Source organism: Dendrobates tinctorius, unplaced genomic scaffold (genome assembly GCF_039654945.1).
Source record: "Dendrobates tinctorius isolate UK_male_01 unplaced genomic scaffold, ASM3965494v1 ptg000196l, whole genome shotgun sequence".
NCBI lineage: Eukaryota > Metazoa > Chordata > Amphibia > Anura > Dendrobatidae > Dendrobates > Dendrobates tinctorius.
Genome location: NW_027361863.1, coordinates 22,235,382 through 22,258,181, shown reverse-complemented (window position 1 = coordinate 22,258,181; position 22,800 = coordinate 22,235,382). Strand labels below are relative to the sequence as shown.

Here is a 22,800-nt window from a genome sequence, read left to right as displayed (position 1 = left end):
CCCGCAGAGCCACACTCCACATAGAGAATAATGGGGCCTCCAGCACCAACCTCCACCCACAGAGCCACACTCCACATAGAGGATAATGGGGCCTCCAGCACCGACCTCCACCCGCAGAGCCCCACTCCACATAGAGAATAATGGAGCCTCCAGCACCGACCTCCACCCGCAGAGCCGCACTCCACATAGAGAATAATGGGGCCTCCAGCACCGACCTCCACCCACAGAGCCACACTCCACATAGAGAATATTGGAGCCTCCAGCACCGACCTCCACCCGCAGAGCCCCACTCCACATAGAGAATAATGGAGCCTCCAGCACCGACCTCCACCCGCAGAGCCGCACTCCACATAGAGAATAATGGAGCCTCCAGCACCGACCTCCACCCGCAGAGCCGCACTCCACATAGAGAATAATGGAGCCTCCAGCACCGACCTCCACCCGCAGAGCCGCACTCCACATAGAGAATAATGGAGCCTCCAGCACCGACCTCCACCCGCAGAGCCGCACTCCACATAGAGAATAATGGGGCCTCCAGCACCGACCTCCACCCGCAGAGCCACACTCCACATAGAGAATAATGGGGCCTCCAGCACCTACCTCCACCCGCAGAGCCGCACTCCACATAGAGAATAATGGAGCCTCCAGCACCGACCTCCACCCGCAGAGCCGCACTCCACATAGAGAATAATGGAGCCTCCAGCACCGACCTCCACCCGCAGAGCCGCACTCCACATAGAGAATAATGGAGTCTCCAGCACCGACCTCCACCCGCAGAGCCGCACTCCACATAGAGAATAATGGAACCTCCAGCACCGACCTCCACCCGCAGAGCCACATTCTACATAGAGAATAATGGGGCCTCCAGCACCGACCTCCACCCGCAGAGCCGCACTCCACATAGAGAATAATGGAGCCTCCAGCACCGACCTCCACCCGCAGAGCCGCACTCCACATAGAGAATAATGGAGCCTCCAGCACCGACCTCCACCCGCAGAGCCGCACTCCACATAGAGAATAATGGGGCCTCCAGCACCGCCCTCCACCCGCAGAGCCGCACTCCACATAGAGAATAATGGAGCCTCCAGCACCGCCCTCCACCCGCAGAGCCGCACTCCACATAGAGAATAATGGAGCCTCCAGCACCGACCTCCACCCGCAGAGCCGCACTCCACATAGAGAATAATGGGGCCTCCAGCACCGCCCTCCACCCGCAGAGCCGCACTCCACATAGAGAATAATGGAGCCTCCAGCACCGACCTCCACCCGCAGAGCCGCACTCCACATAGAGGATAATGGAGCCTCCAGCACCGACCTCCACCCGCAGAGCCACACTCCACATAGAGAATAATGGAGCCTCCAGCACCGACCTCCACCCGCAGAGCCGCACTCCACATAGAGAATAATGGGGCCTCCAGCACCGACCTCCACCCGCAGAGCCGCACTCCACATAGAGAATAATGGAGCCTCCAGCACCGACCTCCACCCGCAGAGCCGCACTCCACATAGAGAATAATGGGGCCTCCAGCACCGACCTCCACCCGCAGAGCCGCACTCCACATAGAGAATAATGGAGCCTCCGGCACCGACCTCCACCCACACTCCACATAGAGAATAATGGAGCCTCCAGCACCGACCTCCACCCGCAGAGCCACACTCCACATAGAGAATAATGGAGCCTCCAGCACCGACCTCCACCCGCAGAGCCGCACTCCACATAGAGAATAATGGAGCCTCCAGCACCGACCTCCACCCGCAGAGCCACACTCCACATAGAGAATAATGGAGCCTCCAGCACCGACCTCCACCCGCAGAGCCGCACTCCACATAGAGAATAATGGGGCCTCCAGCACCGCCCTCCACCCGCAGAGCCGCACTCCACATAGAGAATAATGGGGCCTCCAGCACCGACCTCCACCCGCAGAGCCGCACTCCACATAGAGAATAATGGGGCCTCCAGCACCGACCTCCACCCGCAGAGCCGCACTCCACATAGAGAATAATGGGGCCTCCAGCACCGACCTCCACCCGCAGAGCCGCACTCCACATAGAGAATAATGGAGCCTCCGGCACCGACCTCCACCCACACTCCACATAGAGAATAATGGAGCCTCCAGCACCGACCTCCACCCGCAGAGCCACACTCCACATAGAGAATAATGGAGCCTCCAGCACCGACCTCCACCCGCAGAGCCGCACTCCACATAGAGAATAATGGAGCCTCCAGCACCGACCTCCACCCGCAGAGCCACACTCCACATAGAGAATAATGGAGCCTCCAGCACCGACCTCCACCCGCAGAGCCACACTCCACATAGAGAATAATGGAGCCTCCAGCACTGACCTCCACCCGCAGAGCCGCACTCCACATAGAGAATAATGGAGCCTCCAGCACCGACCTCCACCCGCAGAGCCGCACTCCACATAGAGAATAATGGAGCCTCCAGCACCGACCTCCACCCGCAGAGCCGCCCTCCACATAGAGAATAATGGAGCCTCCAGCACCGACCTCCACCCGCAGAGCCGCACTCCACATAGAGGATAATGGAGCCTCCAGCACCGACCTCCACCCGCAGAGCCACACTCCACATAGAGAATAATGGAGCCTCCAGCACCGACCTCCACCCGCAGAGCCACACTCCCCATAGAGTATAATGGAGCCTCCAGCACCGACCTCCACCCGCAGAGCCACACTCCACATAGAGAATAATGGAGCCTCCAGCACCGACCTCCACCCGCAGAGCCCCACTCCACATAGAGAATAATGGAGCCTCCGGCACCGACCTCCACCCGCAGAGCCGCACTCCACATAGAGAATAATGGAGCCTCCGGCACCGACCTCCACCCGCAGAGCCGCACTCCACATAGAGAATAATGGAGCCTCCGGCACCGACCTCCACCCGCAGAGCCACACTCCACATAGAGAATAATGGAGCCTCCGGCACCGACCTCCACCCGCAGAGCCGCACTCCACATAGAGAATAATGGGGCCTCCGGCACCGACCTCCACCCGCAGAGCCCCACTCCACATAGAGAATAATGGAGCCTCCGGCACCGACCTCCACCCGCAGAGCCGCACTCCACATAGAGAATAATGGAGCCTCCGGCACCGACCTCCACCCGCAGAGCCGCACTCCACATAGAGAATAATGGGGCCTCCAGCACCGACCTCCACCCGCAGAGCCTCACTCCACATAGAGAATAATGGGGCCTCCAGCACCGACCTCCACCCGCAGAGCCGCACTCCACATAGAGAATAATGGAGCCTCCAGCACCGACCTCCACCCGCAGAGCCGCACTCCACATAGAGAATAATGGGGCCTCCGGCACCGACCTCCACCCGCAGAGCCGCACTCCACATATAGAATAATGGAGCCTCCAGCACTGACCTCCACCCGCAGAGCCGCACTCCACATAGAGAATAATGGAGCCTCCAGCACCGACCTCCACCCGCAGAGCCGCACTCCACATAGAGAATAATGGAGCCTCCGGCACCGACCTCCACCCGCAGAGCCGCACTCCACATAGAGAATAATGGAGCCTCCAGCACCGACCTCCACCCGCAGAGCCACACTCCACAGAGAATAATGGGGCCTCCAGCACCGACCTCCACCCGCAGAGCCGCACTCCACATAGAGAATAAAGGAGCCTCCAGCACCGACCTCCACCCGCAGAGCCACACTCCACATAGAGAATAAAGGAGCCTCCAGCACCGACCTCCACCCGCAGAGCCGCACTCCACATAGAGAATAATGGAGCCTCCAGCACCGACCTCCACCCGCAGAGCCGCACTCCACATAGAGGATAATGGAGCCTCCAGCACCGACCTCCACCCGCAGAGCCACACTCCACATAGAGAATAATGGAGCCTCCAGCACCGACCTCCACCCGCAGAGCCACACTCCCCATAGAGTATAATGGAGCCTCCAGCACCGACCTCCACCCGCAGAGCCACACTCCACATAGAGAATAATGGAGCCTCCAGCACCGACCTCCACCCGCAGAGCCACACTCCACATAGAGAATAATGGGGCCTCCAGCACCAACCTCCACCCACAGAGCCACACTCCACATAGAGGATAATGGGGCCTCCAGCACCGACCTCCACCCGCAGAGCCCCACTCCACATAGAGAATAATGGAGCCTCCAGCACCGACCTCCACCCGCAGAGCCGCACTCCACATAGAGAATAATGGGGCCTCCAGCACCGACCTCCACCCACAGAGCCACACTCCACATAGAGAATATTGGAGCCTCCAGCACCGACCTCCACCCGCAGAGCCCCACTCCACATAGAGAATAATGGAGCCTCCAGCACCGACCTCCACCCGCAGAGCCGCACTCCACATAGAGAATAATGGAGCCTCCAGCACCGACCTCCACCCGCAGAGCCGCACTCCACATAGAGAATAATGGAGCCTCCAGCACCGACCTCCACCCGCAGAGCCGCACTCCACATAGAGAATAATGGAGCCTCCAGCACCGACCTCCACCCGCAGAGCCGCACTCCACATAGAGAATAATGGGGCCTCCAGCACCGACCTCCACCCGCAGAGCCACACTCCACATAGAGAATAATGGGGCCTCCAGCACCTACCTCCACCCGCAGAGCCGCACTCCACATAGAGAATAATGGGGCCTCCAGCACCGCCCTCCACCCGCAGAGCCGCACTCCACATAGAGAATAATGGAGCCTCCAGCACCGACCTCCACCCGCAGAGCCGCACTCCACATAGAGGATAATGGAGCCTCCAGCACCGACCTCCACCCGCAGAGCCACACTCCACATAGAGAATAATGGAGCCTCCAGCACCGACCTCCACCCGCAGAGCCGCACTCCACATAGAGAATAATGGGGCCTCCAGCACCGACCTCCACCCGCAGAGCCGCACTCCACATAGAGAATAATGGAGCCTCCAGCACCGACCTCCACCCGCAGAGCCGCACTCCACATAGAGAATAATGGGGCCTCCAGCACCGACCTCCACCCGCAGAGCCGCACTCCACATAGAGAATAATGGAGCCTCCGGCACCGACCTCCACCCACACTCCACATAGAGAATAATGGAGCCTCCAGCACCGACCTCCACCCGCAGAGCCACACTCCACATAGAGAATAATGGAGCCTCCAGCACCGACCTCCACCCGCAGAGCCGCACTCCACATAGAGAATAATGGAGCCTCCAGCACCGACCTCCACCCGCAGAGCCACACTCCACATAGAGAATAATGGAGCCTCCAGCACCGACCTCCACCCGCAGAGCCGCACTCCACATAGAGAATAATGGGGCCTCCAGCACCGCCCTCCACCCGCAGAGCCGCACTCCACATAGAGAATAATGGGGCCTCCAGCACCGACCTCCACCCGCAGAGCCGCACTCCACATAGAGAATAATGGGGCCTCCAGCACCGACCTCCACCCGCAGAGCCGCACTCCACATAGAGAATAATGGGGCCTCCAGCACCGACCTCCACCCGCAGAGCCGCACTCCACATAGAGAATAATGGAGCCTCCGGCACCGACCTCCACCCACACTCCACATAGAGAATAATGGAGCCTCCAGCACCGACCTCCACCCGCAGAGCCACACTCCACATAGAGAATAATGGAGCCTCCAACACCGACCTCCACCCGCAGAGCCGCACTCCACATAGAGAATAATGGAGCCTCCAGCACCGACCTCCACCCGCAGAGCCACACTCCACATAGAGAATAATGGAGCCTCCAGCACCGACCTCCACCCGCAGAGCCACACTCCACATAGAGAATAATGGAGCCTCCAGCACTGACCTCCACCCGCAGAGCCGCACTCCACATAGAGAATAATGGAGCCTCCAGCACCGACCTCCACCCGCAGAGCCGCACTCCACATAGAGAATAATGGAGCCTCCAGCACCGACCTCCACCCGCAGAGCCGCCCTCCACATAGAGAATAATGGAGCCTCCAGCACCGACCTCCACCCGCAGAGCCGCACTCCACATAGAGAATAATGGAGCCTCCAGCACCGACCTCCACCCACACTCCACATAGAGAATAATGGAGCCTCCAGCACCGACCTCCACCCGCACTCCACATAGAGAATAATGGAGCCTCCAGCACTGACCTCCACCCGCAGAGCCGCACTCCACATAGAGAATAATGGAGCCTCCAGCACCGACCTCCACCCGCAGAGCCGCACTCCACATAGAGAATAATGGAGCCTCCAGCACCGACCTCCACCCGCAGAGCCACACTCCACATAGAGAATAATGGAGCCTCCAGCACCGACCTCCACCCGCAGAGCCACACTCCACATAGAGAATAATGGAGCCTCCAGCACCGACCTCCACCCGCAGAGCCGCACTCCACATAGAGAATAATGGAGCCTCCAGCACCGACCTCCACCCGCAGAGCCGCACTCCACATAGAGAATAATGGAGCCTCCAGCACTGACCTCCACCCGCAGAGCCACATTCCACATAGAGAATAATGGGGCCTCCAGCACCGACCTCCACCCGCAGAGCCGCACTCCACATAGAGAATAATGGAGCCTCCAGCACCGACCTCCACCCGCAGAGCCACACTCCACATAGAGAATAATGGAGCCTCCAGCACCGACCTCCACCCGCAGAGCCGCACTCCACATAGAGAATAATGGAGCCTCCAGCACCGACCTCCACCCGCAGAGCCGCACTCCACATAGAGAATAATGGAGCCTCCAGCACCGACCTCCACCCGCAGAGCCGCACTCCACATACATGGCTGCTCTCAGTGCTGTGCGCACAGGACCTGTGATGAGGTCACAGGAGGGGAGGAGACAGGGGTCACATGATCGGGGTCCTGACACCTTACCTCCTGTGATCTCATCACAAGCCTTTGCACGCTACCAGCAGCATCAGCGTTCACGCTACTTGTAGATGCTGCTGGTAGCAGAGCACATAATGCCGCCCCCACGGTCACTCACTTTTAGGTGGGGAGAAGATGGAGTGCCATTGCAGCAGCCAGCAGGAATGTGGTGGGGGCCCCCTTAGAAGCTCTTGTGGTGGGGGCCCCGGGGCTGAAGCCCCGCCTGCCCTGCCTATAATCCGGCCCTGCGCGGTGGCGGATTATAATGGGGCAATTTACTGGCCTGGGCTGTGGGCCCCTTAACCCCACTGGGCCCGGGGCAACTGCCCAAATTGACCTCATTATAATCCGCCACTGCATGCAGCCGCACACTCCGGTCCCTAGAGTCGGCGGCAGTGCCAGGTATTGAGACGCGAGACTCGTGCAAGTTTCTCGCAAGTGTGATCCCGGCCTAATAGTGCAAAAACTGGAAGGACAAACAGCGCAAAAGGGTCTTATCCAGGGTAACAACAGTGATGATAGATGAGAATCGGCTCACCAGGAAGGGGCTGCGGATCCACAACCACATATGAAAAATTGCGGCTGTCGTAAACCCACTGGAGGAGAGATAATGGAGGAAAGGAAGGGGTTAAACTACAGATCTGTAGTTTTTCCGGAGGAAAGAAGTTTAGGTGTTTATTGTCTACGCATTTCGCATTGACTACTTACCTATTTTATCATGTTTTCTGGCTCCGCACATCTATTCGGCAGTGCAGGTTTCACCGCTTCCACTCCTCCGGCTATCAATAACAGCGTTGTATAATGTTTCCATAATCTCATTATATATGAAGTTGTCATGAGGTGCCCCCAGTAGTATGGTCGCCACAGTGGCATTACCTTCCTCCTAGGGAGTGTGATGTCATGCTTGGAAGCAATGAAGGGTCTCTAGCAGTTAATCTCTACATACAACACAGTTCCCACTCCGGGCCAGCAGAGGGAGCTCTGAACCAAAACTGAGGGAAGAGCTGCTCTCTGAGGGCCAGGAAGGGGAGATTAGTCAGTTCGTGTGAGGAGGGCGAAGTGTGTGGACGTGAGGAGAGGAGCTGGGGGATTGAGCAGAGAGTTCAGGCTCATTCCCAGCTATAGCGCATGATCTGGAGCCCGGTCTCCAATGTTGTATGGATACTGACGTTCCTGCAGCAGACACCGGAGGAATAGGAAGCTGTAAATGCTCTGTTCCCAGATGAGACTCGGAGGCACAACAGCAACGTGTGAGCCAGAGGAGATAGAAGGCTACAGCTGTCTGCCATACAAGGGAGTTCTAAAGAGAACAAGCAAGTGGAACTTCAGTGTAACACAGCACTGCAAGTACCCTAAAATAAGCGCTAGGAAGGAGACTACACAACCCATCTGATAGAGAGATTCCTAAGTTTCTTACAGGCTAGCCAGCTCCTGTGCCATCTGTAATCTGGACACTGGACTGCACTTACCAAGTAAAGGTAAAGAAACTACATTCCGCTGTGCCCTTGCCTTCTTCCTGCAACTTCTTCAGCACTGCTATATCTCTGTGCCAGACACTATACCCTCTTTCTCAACACCTATCCTCTTCATCTACTCTGCCCTGGGACTACAGCCCTACCTGTGGAGGGCTACAACATCACTGCTGCACCCCACCATCTGTCCCAGAGGATCTGTCTGCAGCGTCGGCTTAACCCCTTCTTTGCCGAGCACCACAGGTGGCGTCACAAATCATTCATAAACTTTATTCCATCACTTAACCCCTTTTACATGGGCACCCAGGGCCACGGACCGGGTCACCGCTGCTGTGACATTCCCCTCTGAGAGACCGGCCCGATACCGAGTACCTCACAGCCCTGGGAGGGCGACCCAGTCACAAGGAAGCTCAGAAGTCTCCAGACTAGCAGTAACCACAGGGCACCTCCAGGGTGGGTTTTATTTGTCAAAGTTTACAGTTACCAGTGGGTTATCCACAGGGGTCAGAATTGGCGTGGTCATGGTGTAAGGGTCTTTTGTCCATAGGAACGCAGATCAGTTCCTTCACTTTTTTCCTTCATGCAATGAGCACAACTGAGAGGTTACAGGACCGACCCTTCACTTCCGGCCACCATTTAGTATGATGTAGCCACTCTCAGACACAGGTTTCTCTGGCACCAGACTTTCCTACATACATGGTGGAATAGGGACACTGGTATGCGTAAACTGTGGCCACATCACTGGCTTGAGGCCTTCGTACCTGCCATGGAGGACGCTATTCTGGGGCAGTGTCCCCACTACTCTTGTTGGTACATGCTGTAAGGCTTGGTGGTGTAGGAGCACTAGCTGCCGGTGGCCACCTGAGAAACTTCCTCTTCCGGCAGCACACAGGCCACCGCCACCGCGTACCATCCCCGCAGCCAATCTTCCAATATGAAGCTGACACAGCCCCCTCCTTGTAAGGTGGGCCCATAGAGCAGGAAGCCGGCATTTACGCACACCTGGTTACCGGTTACTACCTCCTGGATGAACCCGTAGCCTTTCTTGAAGTCAAAGTACTTCACGGAATCGTGCATCATCCGATTGCAAACTTCTCCACCCCCATGGAGATCTAGCTGGGCCCGTACCCACTTCTCTCGCCTCTCCTTCCCCTCAATGGCTTCCGCCACCCATTTAGCCTAGGCAGAGTCCAGGGCAGGGGGCTCCTCCATGTATATTTATAGTCAGGATATGGGGGCTGCTTCCTGGACCGACACCTCCTTTGGGAGCTGTGAGGTACTCACCGCCCAGGATGTCAACAGAGACTTCAAGTGTTCAGCCCTGCCACAGGGCCTTGGCCACACCAACACGGCTGCTTCCTCCTTGGAATCAGGCTCTGAACATGGAACCTCCAGTGCCATCTGCCCACCAAGCGTTACCTTCTATGCCAATCGAGCCATCTTTTGCTTCCATTCCGGCAGTCCTGGTCCTCCGCAGAATGCAATGCTTTACCCCCAATGGTATCTCTCTACAGGAGACCCATAGCGTTCCATTCTCTGTACCTTGCTCTTCTCCTCGCTCATCAACAATGGTGCTGGCCCTTTCTCCCGTGGGTGTATGTCCCGCTGCTCCATCTTTTCCAGTGTTTCCAGCTCATCTGCCCATTTATTGGGAGTCACCACCCATTTTCCCTTGGCTTAATGTGTGGTGCCCCTGAGGGTTCAGTCGCCAAAGAGGTACTGCACCTCACCCAGAGGTGTGGGACCCCACTCTCAGGTAAGGAGGGAGCACATCACAGGACTCTAACACCTGCATCCAACACACACCCTATAGCAGCAGGGAATCTGGATGTACCCTACGGGAGGAGGATCTCAACCCTGCCTGGGTAGTAAAGGGTGTTGGGAGGTGGGTGGAGCTAGTAGGATGAGAGTGGGAGAAGAGAGTTTAGTGAGGAGATGTGAGGAGAAAGTGAAAGTAACAGAGGTGTGGTGAAGCCGCTCCCTGTCAGGAGGAGCTGCAAGGAAGGAAAGAGACTGAAGGAAGCTTCCTGAAGAGGGAAGGGATCCTAGAGGCATGGGCAGCAACCAAACTGCCTGTGGGGCTCGTTCTACGCCGGCTAACTTCGGGTGGAGGGATCAGGTCGCAGTATAGGGACTGGCCCTAAAACTAGTGGAGTGAACAATGGACTCAGCTAGAAGAACCAGAGGTTCCGAGCATTGCAAGTGCTGCAGCCAAATCCACAATTATTCGCTGAAAAGGCCTACACATAGGATCCAGGGACCTAGAGGTTATTCCCGACAAGATCCGAGTCTACTGGCTTGGGACACTGCTTGTGAAGGTGCTGGACAGGAGGGAGGAAATCAGCACAGGGAGACAGCCAGGAAAGGCATACACTGAAGGGAGTCCTGGGAAGGTGAATCCTGATCTACCTGGGAGTTTGCTGAGCCCCTCACCTGGAGGACGCAGCATCAAGTGGGCATCGCCGGCTCTTGAGAACTGTGAGTAAACCTTTGGAACTGCACCCAGCTGTGTCCTCTAATTCTTCCTGCGTCACCTACACATCTCTGTTACATCTACCACCATCAAACAACATCTTGACAACACCACTGTCCTGGGACAAAGGTCTGCCTGTGGAGAGCTATACCAACTCTGCTGCATCACACCATCAGTCCCAGAGGATCTGCTCTGCAGCGCTGGTCACTTCTGACCAGAAACCACAGGTGGCGTCACGAACACTATTACAAACTTATCTCCCTTGTAAATATTTCCCTTCCATTGGATGCCCAGGGCAACGGACAGGGTCACTGCCACTGTGACACATCCCCTTTAAGACATCAGCCCGCTACCGAGTAACCCACGGCCCTAGGGGGTGCTCCAAATGCAACAGGCGTGGTTTCTTTTTTTTTCCACTGCGCCCAATGGGGGCGGGCACCACTCACTACAGGCTGACCTTTCTAGACAAGCCCCTTCCCAGGCCGGATAGATTTTTGCTCCCTTTTGCTCTACCATCGCCCACGACAGGCTGAGATTTCTCTACCAAGTGCTTCACTGTCTGCCATCTTGGGTCCAGCTGCGGTCCCCACATCCGTCAAGTCTTCCATGCTGCCGATTTTGCCATTTTTAAGGTGCCAGAGGGTGGTAGCCATGGTTGGGCTGCTGCTCTGTGTCGCCCTGACACTTTACAGGAAAATCGTGTCCCAGTGTGCTGTCATATGTGGGTAAGAATATTTGTATAAACTAGAAAATATGAATTTCAGAAGATTCGCTCATCTCTACTAAACAGGGGTCATTATTATCGTTATCACTGATAACGACCTTGACTCCGGACAAGTCACAAGTCAGGAGACACTTACTTAGAATACTGAGTATGATTTCACACCAACCTGCTGCACGTCCCCCGCTGTGTAGGGCAGTTTTGTTGACACATGGAACATAATCTCGTGGCCCCGGAATGTAGTATACACCGACTCTGTCCCCGTCTGACCCTGTGATACATCCAGACCGCCACGGAATCTAAAGTGTCAAAAATGCATCATCAGATCAGCATCCACTCCCCCGCCAGACGCTCAGTAACTGCACAAAATGTAAGGGCGCGATAAATGTTTACCCGGCCGTCCTGCATGCATTATTTATGTCCCTGCATTATTGAAAAGTTCATTATGCCTCACACAAGCCTGGTCTATTAACAATGCGGAGTCCCACAACACACGCGCTCACCGCCACATTCTCACCCTTTAAAATTCTGCAAGTTGATTTTTTCTCCTAAGAAATCGAGAAATTCTGCAAATCCCAAACTCTCCTCTGTGTTACCAAACATCTCGGACTCAGTCACCTAGAAAGCAAGAAGGAGAAGATAGATGACAATGATGGATAAGGACATAATAAAAGGCGCACTCCAGGGAAACGTGGGATTTCCCTCTTATATGATAGGATCATTAAAGGAGATCTCCATATTAAACCAAAAAGCTCAGACTTGCATCCTGTGAAGGCTAGAGATCTGTTTATTTGGGATCCTCAGTAGTCAGGAGAATGAGGAGTGAACATGTGCAACACTGTCCATAGGAGTGGTGGTCGCATATGCTCACTGTCGCTCCAGCAATGTCTATAGGAGTGGTGGTCACACATGCTCACTATCGCTCCAGCAATGTCTATAGGAGTGGGGGGTCACACATGCTCACTGTTGCTCCAGCAATGTCTATAAGAGTGTTGGTCGCACATGCTCACTGTCTCTCCAGCAATGTCCATATGAGTGGCGGTCGCACATGCTCACAGTCGCTCTAGCATTGTCTATAGGAGTGGTGGTCTCACACGCTCACTGTCGCTCCACCAATATCTATAGGAGTGGTGGTCGCACATGCTCACTGTCGTTCCAGCAATGTCTATAGGAGTGGTGTTTTCACATGCTCACTGTCGCTCCAGCAATGTCTATAGGAGTGATGGTCGCACATGCTCACAGTCGCTCCAGCAATGTCCATATGAGTGGTGGTCGCACATGCTCACTGTTGTTCCAGCAATGTCTATAGGAGTGGTGGTCTCACATGCCCACTGTTGTTCCAGCAATGTCTATAGGAGTGGTGTTTTCACATGCTCACTGTCGCTCCAGCAATGTCTATAGTAGTGGGGGGTCACACATGCTCACTGTTGCTCCAGCAATGTCTATAGGAGTGTTGGTCGCACATGCTCACTGTCTCTCCAGCAATGTCCATATGAGTGGTGGTCGCACATGCTCACAGTCGCTCTAGCATTGTCTATAGGAGTGGTGGTCTCACATGCTCACTGTCGCTCCACCAATATCTATAGGAGTGGTGGTCGCACATGCTCACTGTCGTTCCAGCAATGTCTATAGGAGTGGTGTTTTCACATGCTCACTGTCGCTCCAGCAATGTCTATAGGAGTGATGGTCGCACATGCTCACAGTCGCTCCAGCAATGTCCATATGAGTGGTGGTCGCACATGCTCACTGTCACTCCACCAATATCTATAGGAGTGGTGGTCGCACATGTTCACTGTCGCTCCACCAATATCTATAGGAGTGGTGGTCGCACATGCTCACTGTTGTCCAGCAATGTCCATATGAGTGGTGGTCGCACATGCTCACTGTCGCTCTAGCATTGTCTATAGGAGTGGTGGTCTCACATGCTCACTGTCGCTCCACCAATATCTATAGGAGTGGTGGTCACACATGCTCACTGTTGTCCAGCAATGTCTATAGGAGTGGTGGTCGCACATGCTCACTGTCGCTACAGGTGTTGCTTTATAAAGTTGCATGACTAAACTTTATCAGCATGCACAAGAGACAACAAAAACACAGGAAAAAAATGCTTTTTGCAAGCAGCTGCTTTACTGACAAGAAAGCAGGTTTTGCCTGCAGAAAAATGTAGCAAAAATACAACATATGAACATAGCCTTAAAGCCAATCGGTACAAAACTTTTAATGACAAAAATATTTTTAGTCCAAAACACATGCATTTAAATAAAAATTAATAAATAAACGAATAATTATTGCCCTTGAACTGACCATATCCCTTAAAGGTAGAGTTGAGCGACTTTTGGTTTTTTAGGGTCGCGTTTCGTTTCGTGAAACCCGACTTTTCCAAAAGTCAGGTCGAGCAAGATCGTCCGATTATAGGGAAAAGTCGGGGTCGTCCCGAAACACGAAACCCAATGTAAGTCAATGGGGAATAAAAGTCGGCAGTGAGAGGAGGACAGGAAACACACCTACAGTGCCCATTTGAATGCCAAAAGCATCAATTCTTCTTACTTAAGCTTGTCAACCTTAATTAACTTCATAATACAAGTTACGCACTGAAAAATGGGGGTTATTTGGCTAAAGTTGTGGGGGGGGAGGGCTGGCTGCAGGTTTTCATGTGCCCTGGGCGAAAGAGCGCCCCTTTAACACATACCACAACTCATCATGCTCCGATACGGCAGAGAAATAGCGGTATAGTACAATGAAAAATACCTCACTTTTTACATCTCATGACGAGGCCCATCTATTTCTCCATACAGAATCATTGGTCCCATATAATGTTTGAAACAGTATATGATGAGCTCCACATAATGCTACAGTATATGTTTGTCCCCATGGATGAAGCTCCACTGTCTTATGGGCCCAAATAATGCTCCAAACATAATGGGCCCCATTTCTAATGCTCTAGTGTATAATGGGCCCTGTAAATGCTGCTCCAGTGTCTGATGTCCACCTTTGGAATGTTCCAGTGTATGGTGGGCCCCATCTATCATTCTCCAGAGTATAGTGCTCCCCAAAAATTGCTGTCCCAACATTGAAAACAATCAAATAAGTCTCCTCGCTAGGGAATCCCTGTACTTGTCTGGACTCCTCGTCGTCCCCATCTTCCATTTCACTGCACAGTATTTCAACTTTGCAAGTGCTGTGATCCTGGGCAAGCAGGGGGGGCCCACTCGTTGGTGACGGCACTGGCACAGGGCCCCTGATAGTACGGTGGTGTGTCTGATGGCGGGTGGGCCGAACCTGCACTTTCATCTGCAGCTTCCTCTTTGTCACCGTGTAAGATGGAACTGTATATGGGAAGGGTAACCTGAGTTTCATCAGGGTCAAATTCAGGTCGTGTAGCGTGCGAGGGGAATGTAGTGGTCTGGGTCAATGTACCAGCAGATTCATCGAGCAGTGGCTGGGCATCAGTGCACTTGTGTCGCCCCCAGGAGTACGGTCGCCACAGTGGCATTACCTTCCTCCTAGGGAGTGTGATGTGTCATGCTTGGGAGCAACGAAGGATCTCTCTAGCAGGTTAACTGATTGGGCGGCATTATTCCCACGAGTCATGACCCTCCAAACAGCGTTCATGAAGGCAAAGTGTTTGTTTTACGTGGGCAGTATGGTTGCAAAGCTGAACCTTAAAGGAATGTCCAGAAGGGCACCACCAGGAGTGGAGCCTACGGTTAAATTCGACTCCACCTGGGAAACCTCAACCATGCCAGCTACAGAACAGATGCACACATTGCAAGCTTAATTCCGTTAACGAACGAGACTCCGTCATGCCCCGCGGTCCGAGTCCGGCTTACTAGAGGGACACGTGAGGCTCTGGCACATGAGATTGGCCAATAACTGGTGTGTCATGCCCTTACATGTCCGTGGCTGCATGTGCGCTACACTGAAAAGGCCAGCGTTTGTCGCTTACAGGTGCAGATAACCCGCTGAACAACGTTAGTGATGGGGATCTGTGATTACAATTATTACCCGCGAACGATGATTTCCCAGTAAGTGCAGGTCAACCGCAGTTCCGGAATTAGGCCTAACCGTCATTCCTGAAAAAATGAAAAACTTACGTGTGCAAACCACAGGTGCTGTAGCTTGCTTAACAGCTCGCCAGCCGTTCTCACGCCCAGTATGGATTACACGTGATTGCACAAAGGTGAGAAAGGGTACCGTATCCCCGAATAACATGTATGGATAGCGTACACATTCAAAATATATGTCTATACATCAGGAGGCAGGCTCAGACGGTGTCAGGCACAGTATGGATTGCACGTGATTGCACAAAGGTTAGAAAGGGTACCGTTTCCCCGGATAACATGTATGGATAGCGTACACATTCAAAATATATGTCTCAGGAGGCAGGCTCAGACGGTGTTAGGCCCAGTATGGATTGCACGTGATTGCACAAAGGTTAGAAAGGGTACCGTTTCCCCGGATAACATGTATGGATAGCGTACACATTCAAAATATATGTCTCAGGAGGCAGGCTCAGACGGTGTTAGGCCTAGTATGGATTGCACGTGATTGCACAAAGGTTAGAAAGGGTACCGTATCCCCAGATAACATGTATGGATGTATGGATAGCGTACACATTCAAAATATATGTCTCAGGAGGCAGGCTCAGACGGTGTTAGGCCCAGTATGGATTGCACGTGATTGCACAAAGGTTAGAAAGGGTACCGTATCCCCAGATAACATGTATGGATAGCGTACACATTCAAAATATATGTCTCAGGAGGCAGGCTCAGACGGTGTTAGGCCCAGTATGGATTGCACGTGATTGCACAAAGGTTAGAAAGGGTACCGTATCCCCGGATAACATGTATGGATAGCGTACACATTCAAAATATATGTCTCAGGAGGCAGGCTCAGACGGTGTTAGGCCCAGTATGGATTGCACGTGATTGCACAAAGGTTAGAAAGGGTACCGTTTCCCCGGATAACATGTATGGATAGCGTACACATTCAAAATATATGTCTCAGGAGGCAGGCTCAGACGGTGTTAGGCCCAGTATGGATTGCACGTGACTGCACAAAGGTTAGAAAGGGTACCGTTTCCCCGGATAACATGTATGGATAGCGTACACATTCAAAATATATGTCTATACATCAGGAGGCAGGCTCAGACGGTGTCAGGCACAGTATGGATTTGACGGCCCAGACTACACAGCGGAGGAGCAGGGAGAGGTAAAGATTGCAAATGCTGGGGCCCTGCCCAAGCAAGGGGGGCCCACTCGTGGGCGTCGGTACTGGCACTGGGCCCCTCATAGTACGGCCGTGTGTCTGACGGCGGGTGTGCACCACCACCGTCAGAGACACTTGACTGCACTATGAAGGACCCTGTGCCAGTGCACGCGCCCAAGAGTCGGCCTACCCACCTGTCCAGGGCAACGGCACTCGCACGGTGTCGTGCGCTAGGTGGTGACCCCGGCCATGGGGGGGGAGGCAGCACAGTTAGGGAGTTTTAGAAAGTGGCATATGTTGATGTTGGACATTCAGCTGATGCAAAAGGTGAAATAGGTCAAGTCCCAGGAAGAGGTGGACCAAAGCAAGCCATTTTTCTGTCACCCTATGTGTCATCAGGGGAAGGTGGGACAAAATCCTTGGAAACCCATGCGTGGTTCATTTTAATGAAGGTTAGATCATCCACATTTTGGGTTGACAGACGGGTCCTTTTTTCTGTCAGGATTGATCCAGCTGCACTGAAGACTCTTTCCGATAGCACACTTGCAGCTGGGCAAGCGAGCTCCTGTAAGGCATATTGGGCCAATTCAGGCCAGGTGTCCAGTTTAGCGGCCCAATAGTCAAAGGGGAATGACCTGTGTGGGAGAACATCGATATGGGAGGAAAAGTAGTTTGTAACCATGGTTGACAACTGCTGTCTCCTGTCACTTTCCATCGATGCAGTATTACCAGTTGTGTGAGCGGTACTTGAAAAATCAGTCCACAACATTGTCATGAAACCCCTGTCTCCAACGCCACTTCTGCTGTGTGCACCACGAACACCTCTGCCAAGCTGCCCCCGGCCCGTACGGCTCGTGTGAGAACCATCACCGCTGCTGTGTGCTGGGAATGCCTCAAGCAACCGATTTACCAGAGTTGCTTGTTTATTAGCCAATATTAGGTCAAGGTTCTCCTGTGGCATGATGTTTTGTAATTTGCCTTTATAGCGTGGATCCAGGATGCTGGCCAACCAGTAGTCGTCATCGTTCATCATTTTGGCAATGCGTGGGTCCCTTTTTAGGATCTGCAAGGCATAATCTGACATGTGGGCCAATGTTCCCGGTGTCAATGATGCACTGCGAGTGCTGGTTGGAGGAGCACTTTCTGGCAAATCCACATCCCTCCAGTCACGCACAAACCCTGTACCAGACCTTGCCACGCCAACATTTTCACTTGCCCCACGAGATGCATCCTCCTCCCCTAAGTAATCATCCCCATCATCCTCCTCCTCCTCCTCTTCTTCCTCCACCTCGTCCAGGAGAGGTCCCTGAGCAGACAATGGCTGAATGTCATCAAGGATTCCCTCCTCCTCTTCCTCCTCATCAACATTGGCTGCAGACGCCTGCTACTTAAGGTGCGTCAAAGTTTGCATGAGCAGACGCATAAGTGGGATGCTCATGCTTAGGATGGCGTCGTCTGCGCTTACCAGCCGTGTGCATTCCTCAAAACACTGAAGGACTTTACAGAGGTCTTTCAGCTTCGACCACTGCACACCTGTCAACTCCATGTCTGCTCTCAAAGTGCCTGGCCGTGTATCCTCCCACAAATGCATTATGGCCTGCCTCTGCTCGCACAGCCGCTCCACCATGTGCAGGGTGGAGTTCCACCTTGTTGCAATGTCGATAATGAGGCGGTGGTTGGGAAGGTGGAGCAATCGCTGCAGCTTCTGCATACGAACGGAGTGTACAGGCGACCGGTGGATGTGCGCGCACAGTCTTCGCACCTTCTGGAGCAGGGCTGTTAACTCCGGATAATTTTTGAGGAAGCACTGCACCACCAGGTTCAAGGTGTGAGCCAAGCAAGGTATATGGCTGAGTTTTGAAAGGGCTATGGCTGCCACAAAATTACGGCCGTTATCACTAACTACCTTGCCTGCCTCAAGATGTACACTGCCCAGCCATGACTCAGTTTGTCGCTTCAAGTACTCGGCCAGCACCTCGGCGGTGTGTCTGTTGCCCAAACACATCATCTGCAACACAGCCTGCTGACGCTTTCCACTAGCTGCTCGATAGGGGGACACATCGTGTGCAACAGTGGCAGCTGCAGATGGAGTGCTCGTACGACTGCGCTCTGTGGACGAGCTTTCGCTTCTGGAGGAGGAGGAGGAGGGTCGAACGCCTACAGCCAACTGTTTCCTATACCGTGGGCTAGGCAGCACTGTCCCACCACCGCTGTCCCCTGTGGACCCTGCATCCACCACATTAACCCAGTGCGCAGTGATGGACACGTAACGGCCCTGGCCATGCCGACTGGACCATGCATCAGTTGTGAGGTGCACCTTTCCGCTCACTGACTGCTTGAGTGCATGGACAATGCGGTCTTTCACATGATGGTGGAGGGCTGGGATGGCTTTGCGAGAGAAGAAGTGGCGACTGGGTAGGTCATAGCGTGGTACTGCATAGGCCATGAGTTCGCGGAAAGCTGTGCTTTCCACCAACCGAAAGGGCATCAACTCAAACGAGATTAGTTTGGCAATGTGGGCGTTCAAACCCAGTGTACGCGGATGAGAGACTGAGTACTTTCTTGACCTACTCATAGTGTCTGGGAGGGTGAGCTGGACTTGAGAGCTGCATATGGTGGAAGTAGCGGTGGACAGGGCGGACTGAGAGAGGGTTGATGATGGTGATGAAGTTGGTGTTCTTTCTGATGGCCTAGAATCAGTCTTTCGTTGATATAACAGTGGGATTCCCTGACTGCTGTGGCCTTGTAACGACACCTCAACATTTGCTGCTGTGCTAACTGGTGGGCTTACAGTGGGGGAAACAATGTAGCGTTGCTGACTACCTTCGTTGTGATCAGTTGCATATGTGGCACTTGAGGTTTGGTGTTCAAATTTTTCAGATTTTTCCCTCGGCTAAAGGTCTTTGCGCACTTCTTACAGATAACCTTGGCCTGATCATGAGGATTTTGTTCAAAAAAGTGCCACACTGCACTCTTCCTACTTTGGCAGACATTTTGCAGCCTAGCATGCTGTGATCTTTTGACCCTCTGGACAAGCTGTCCAGCAACTCTTTTGATGTTTGGAACCTGTCTTTGCAGTGCTCCGGGCCTGCCAGATAACAGCTGTTGCGATGTCGATGTCTGCTGTGGATGCTCCTCATCTGAGCTATTGGAAGCAGCACCCTCTTCCCCCAATGGATGCCAATCTGGGTCAACAACTGGGTCATCCATCACCTCCTCTTCTATGTCATGTGCACCTTCCTCTGTGTCACCGTGTATGGTGGTATAGTGTGCGGGAAGGGGCACCTGAGTCTCATCAGGGTCAGAATCTGGCTCTGTACACTGCGAGGACAATGTAGTGCTCTGAGTGAATGTACCAGCAGAATCATCCATCAGCGGCTGTGCATCAGTGCACTCCATGTCAGATTCATCTTGGCCTGGGTAATTCACCATTTCACTTGATAATCCAGGCATGGTATGTGAAAACAGCTCCATGGAGTAATCAGTAGTATGGCCTGCATCATCCTTCAATCTTGGTTGGGGTGAAGGACACAAGGAAAGGTGTGGTTCATGAACATGAGCCTCCAATGACGACTCAGTGCTTTTACTTTTTACAACTGAAGAAGAGGAGGCGATAGAGCTGGAGGCTGAGTCAGCAATGTAAGACAAAACTTTTTCCTGATGCTCTGGCTTTAAAAGCGGTTTGCCAACTCCTAGAAAACTAAGCGTTCGAGGCCTCATGTAGCCAGACGATGACGCAGGCTCAAAACCTCCTGCATTCGGTCCTATTTTGCTCTTGCCACTACCATCAGATCCACCACCAACACCATCATTACCAGCTGCCAACCCCCGCCCAATTCCACGGCCTCTTCCACCAGACTTCCTCATTTTTGGTAGAAATGTAGACAAAATCCAACAAACTATATAGTAATGTAAAACAAGGTACAAGGTGTCTATAGGACAGGGGAGATTTTGAATTTCTGCAGACACTTGTGGACACTGGACACTTTTGGATTGTGTGAGGCCCACTGATATCTGAGCGCTATGTGACAGGCTCGATGGCACAGCTGTGACCAAAGTGACTAGAGGATAAGGGAGATTTTGAATCTCTGCACACACTTTTGGACACTGGACACTTTTGGATTGTGTGAGGCCCAATGAATATCTGAGCGCTATGTGACAGGCTCGATGGCACAGCTGTGACCAAAGTGACTAGAGGATAAGGGAGATTTTGAATCTCTGCACACACTTTTGGACACTGGACACTTTTGGATTGTGTGAGGCCCAATGAATATCTGAGCGCTATGTGACAGGCTCGATGGCACAGCTGTGACCAAAGTGACTAGAGGATAAGGGAGATTTTGAATCTCTGCACACACTTTTGGACACTGGACACTTTTGGATTGTGTGAGGCCCAATGAATATCTGAGCGCTATGTGACAGGCTCGATGGCACAGCTGTGACCAAAGTGACTAGAGGATAAGGGAGAATTTGAATCTCTGCACACACTTTTGGACACTGGACACTTTTGGATTGTGTGAGGCCCACTGATATCTGAGCGCTATGTCACAGGCTCGATGGCACAGCTGTGACAAAAGTGACTAGAGGATAAGTGAGATTGGATTGCTTTTAAAAAAGCAGTTTGCAGAGCAGTGGGTAAACAGCAATGCCAGCCTGTCAGGAAGCCTTAAAAGGCAGCCCAATAACCAACACCACTGATACACCACAATATAGCCTCCCCTTGCACTGCACACACAGTGACTGGTGTGTTGTGCAGGCCAAATTGCTAGCAGCAGAAGCAGTTTTTTTTTCTTCTCAGCAGGACAAAAAAAAAAAATTGGGATTGCTTTTAAAAAAGCAGTTTGCGGAGCAGTGGGTAAACAGCAATGCAGGAATGTCAGGAAGCCTTAGAAGGCAGCCCAACAACCAACACCACTGATACACCACTATATAGCTTCCCCTTGCACTGCACACACAGTGACTGGTGTGTTGTGCAGGCCAAATCGCTAGCAGCAGAAGCAGTTTTTTTGTCTTCTTCCCTGCCTAACGCTCTCCCTACAGAATCAGCAGCAACCTCTCCCTATACTGAGATCGGCAGAAGTAAGATGGCGGTCGGCGTGCACGCCCTTTTATACCCCCTGTGACTCCCACCAAAGCAAGCCAATCACTTGCATGCCCTTCTGAAAGATGGTGGTGACCCCTGCCTATGTCATCACGTTGCCCACAGTGTCCGTGGATCCTGATTGGCTGAAAAAGAGCGCAAAACAAACTTTTGAAACGCGACTTTGGCGCGTAAGTCGCCGACCTCGTGGCCAACCTCATCCTAGGGTCGGGTTTCGTTTCATGAAACCCGACTTTGCCAAAAGTCGGCGACTTTTGAAATTTTTCGACCCGTTTCGCTCAACTCTACTTAAAGGGTCTTTCCAATCCCATGTAAATAAAGCTTATTCATCATATAATGAAAAATTTTGCAACTTTCTAACACACTTTGTTCTTCAATTACTCACCGGCTTCCTGTCAGTGAATGTAGAATTCATTATTTATGGGCTGAACACGTCTCCGGCTCATATCCCACACAGGTGCGCTGAGCGTTACAGTGTTACAGAGCACTTTCCTGTAACGGCGTCATTCGGCCAAGGTCAGCATCGAGAGATACTGAAACATTGATAGCCGAAGCAGAATCAATAAGTCTATGGGAGTAGCAGAAATATCATAAAGCCAACAAGAGTATTCCAATGAAAAATTACCAATAATACAAAGATTAACTAAAAATAATTAATTTTATCAAACATAAGTTTAAATAACAGATAAAATATACTGCTCAAAGAAATAAAGGGAACACAAACAGCCTGTTGCAAATGTAATAGTGTTCCCTTTATTTTCTTGAGCAGTATATAAAAGCAGAATATAAAAGGGGATCTACTGCAAAAAATGTTAGAGTCACTGGTAAGCACGTATGTATATAAACAATTTAGAAGGGTGATCAATAACTAGTCCATGAAAACATTAGAGTACGTATAGGTCCATATGGGGTAATGATACAGTTTTCAAACAGAAGGAAGTGGAGGCACCCATTAATTATGAGAAGAAAGAATATATATCTACCATAGAGGTAAGTAA

The 22,800-nt window shown here is 52.6% G+C and overlaps 1 protein-coding gene across 1 annotated transcript in view; it reads right to left on the bottom strand.

The window, feature by feature from the left end:
• The window catches only part of LOC141056309 (rap1 GTPase-activating protein 1-like), a 94,144-nt gene that overhangs the window by 35,208 nt on the left and 36,136 nt on the right, over positions 1-22,800 (bottom strand). Inside the window, exons 11-12 of the mRNA XM_073553045.1 lie at positions 12,011-12,111; positions 11,663-11,792 (exon numbers count right to left, since the gene is read on the bottom strand). Coding sequence (XP_073409146.1) covers positions 11,663-11,792; positions 12,011-12,111 — 231 coding nt within the window. The remainder of the gene's footprint in view (positions 1-11,662; positions 11,793-12,010; positions 12,112-22,800) is intronic.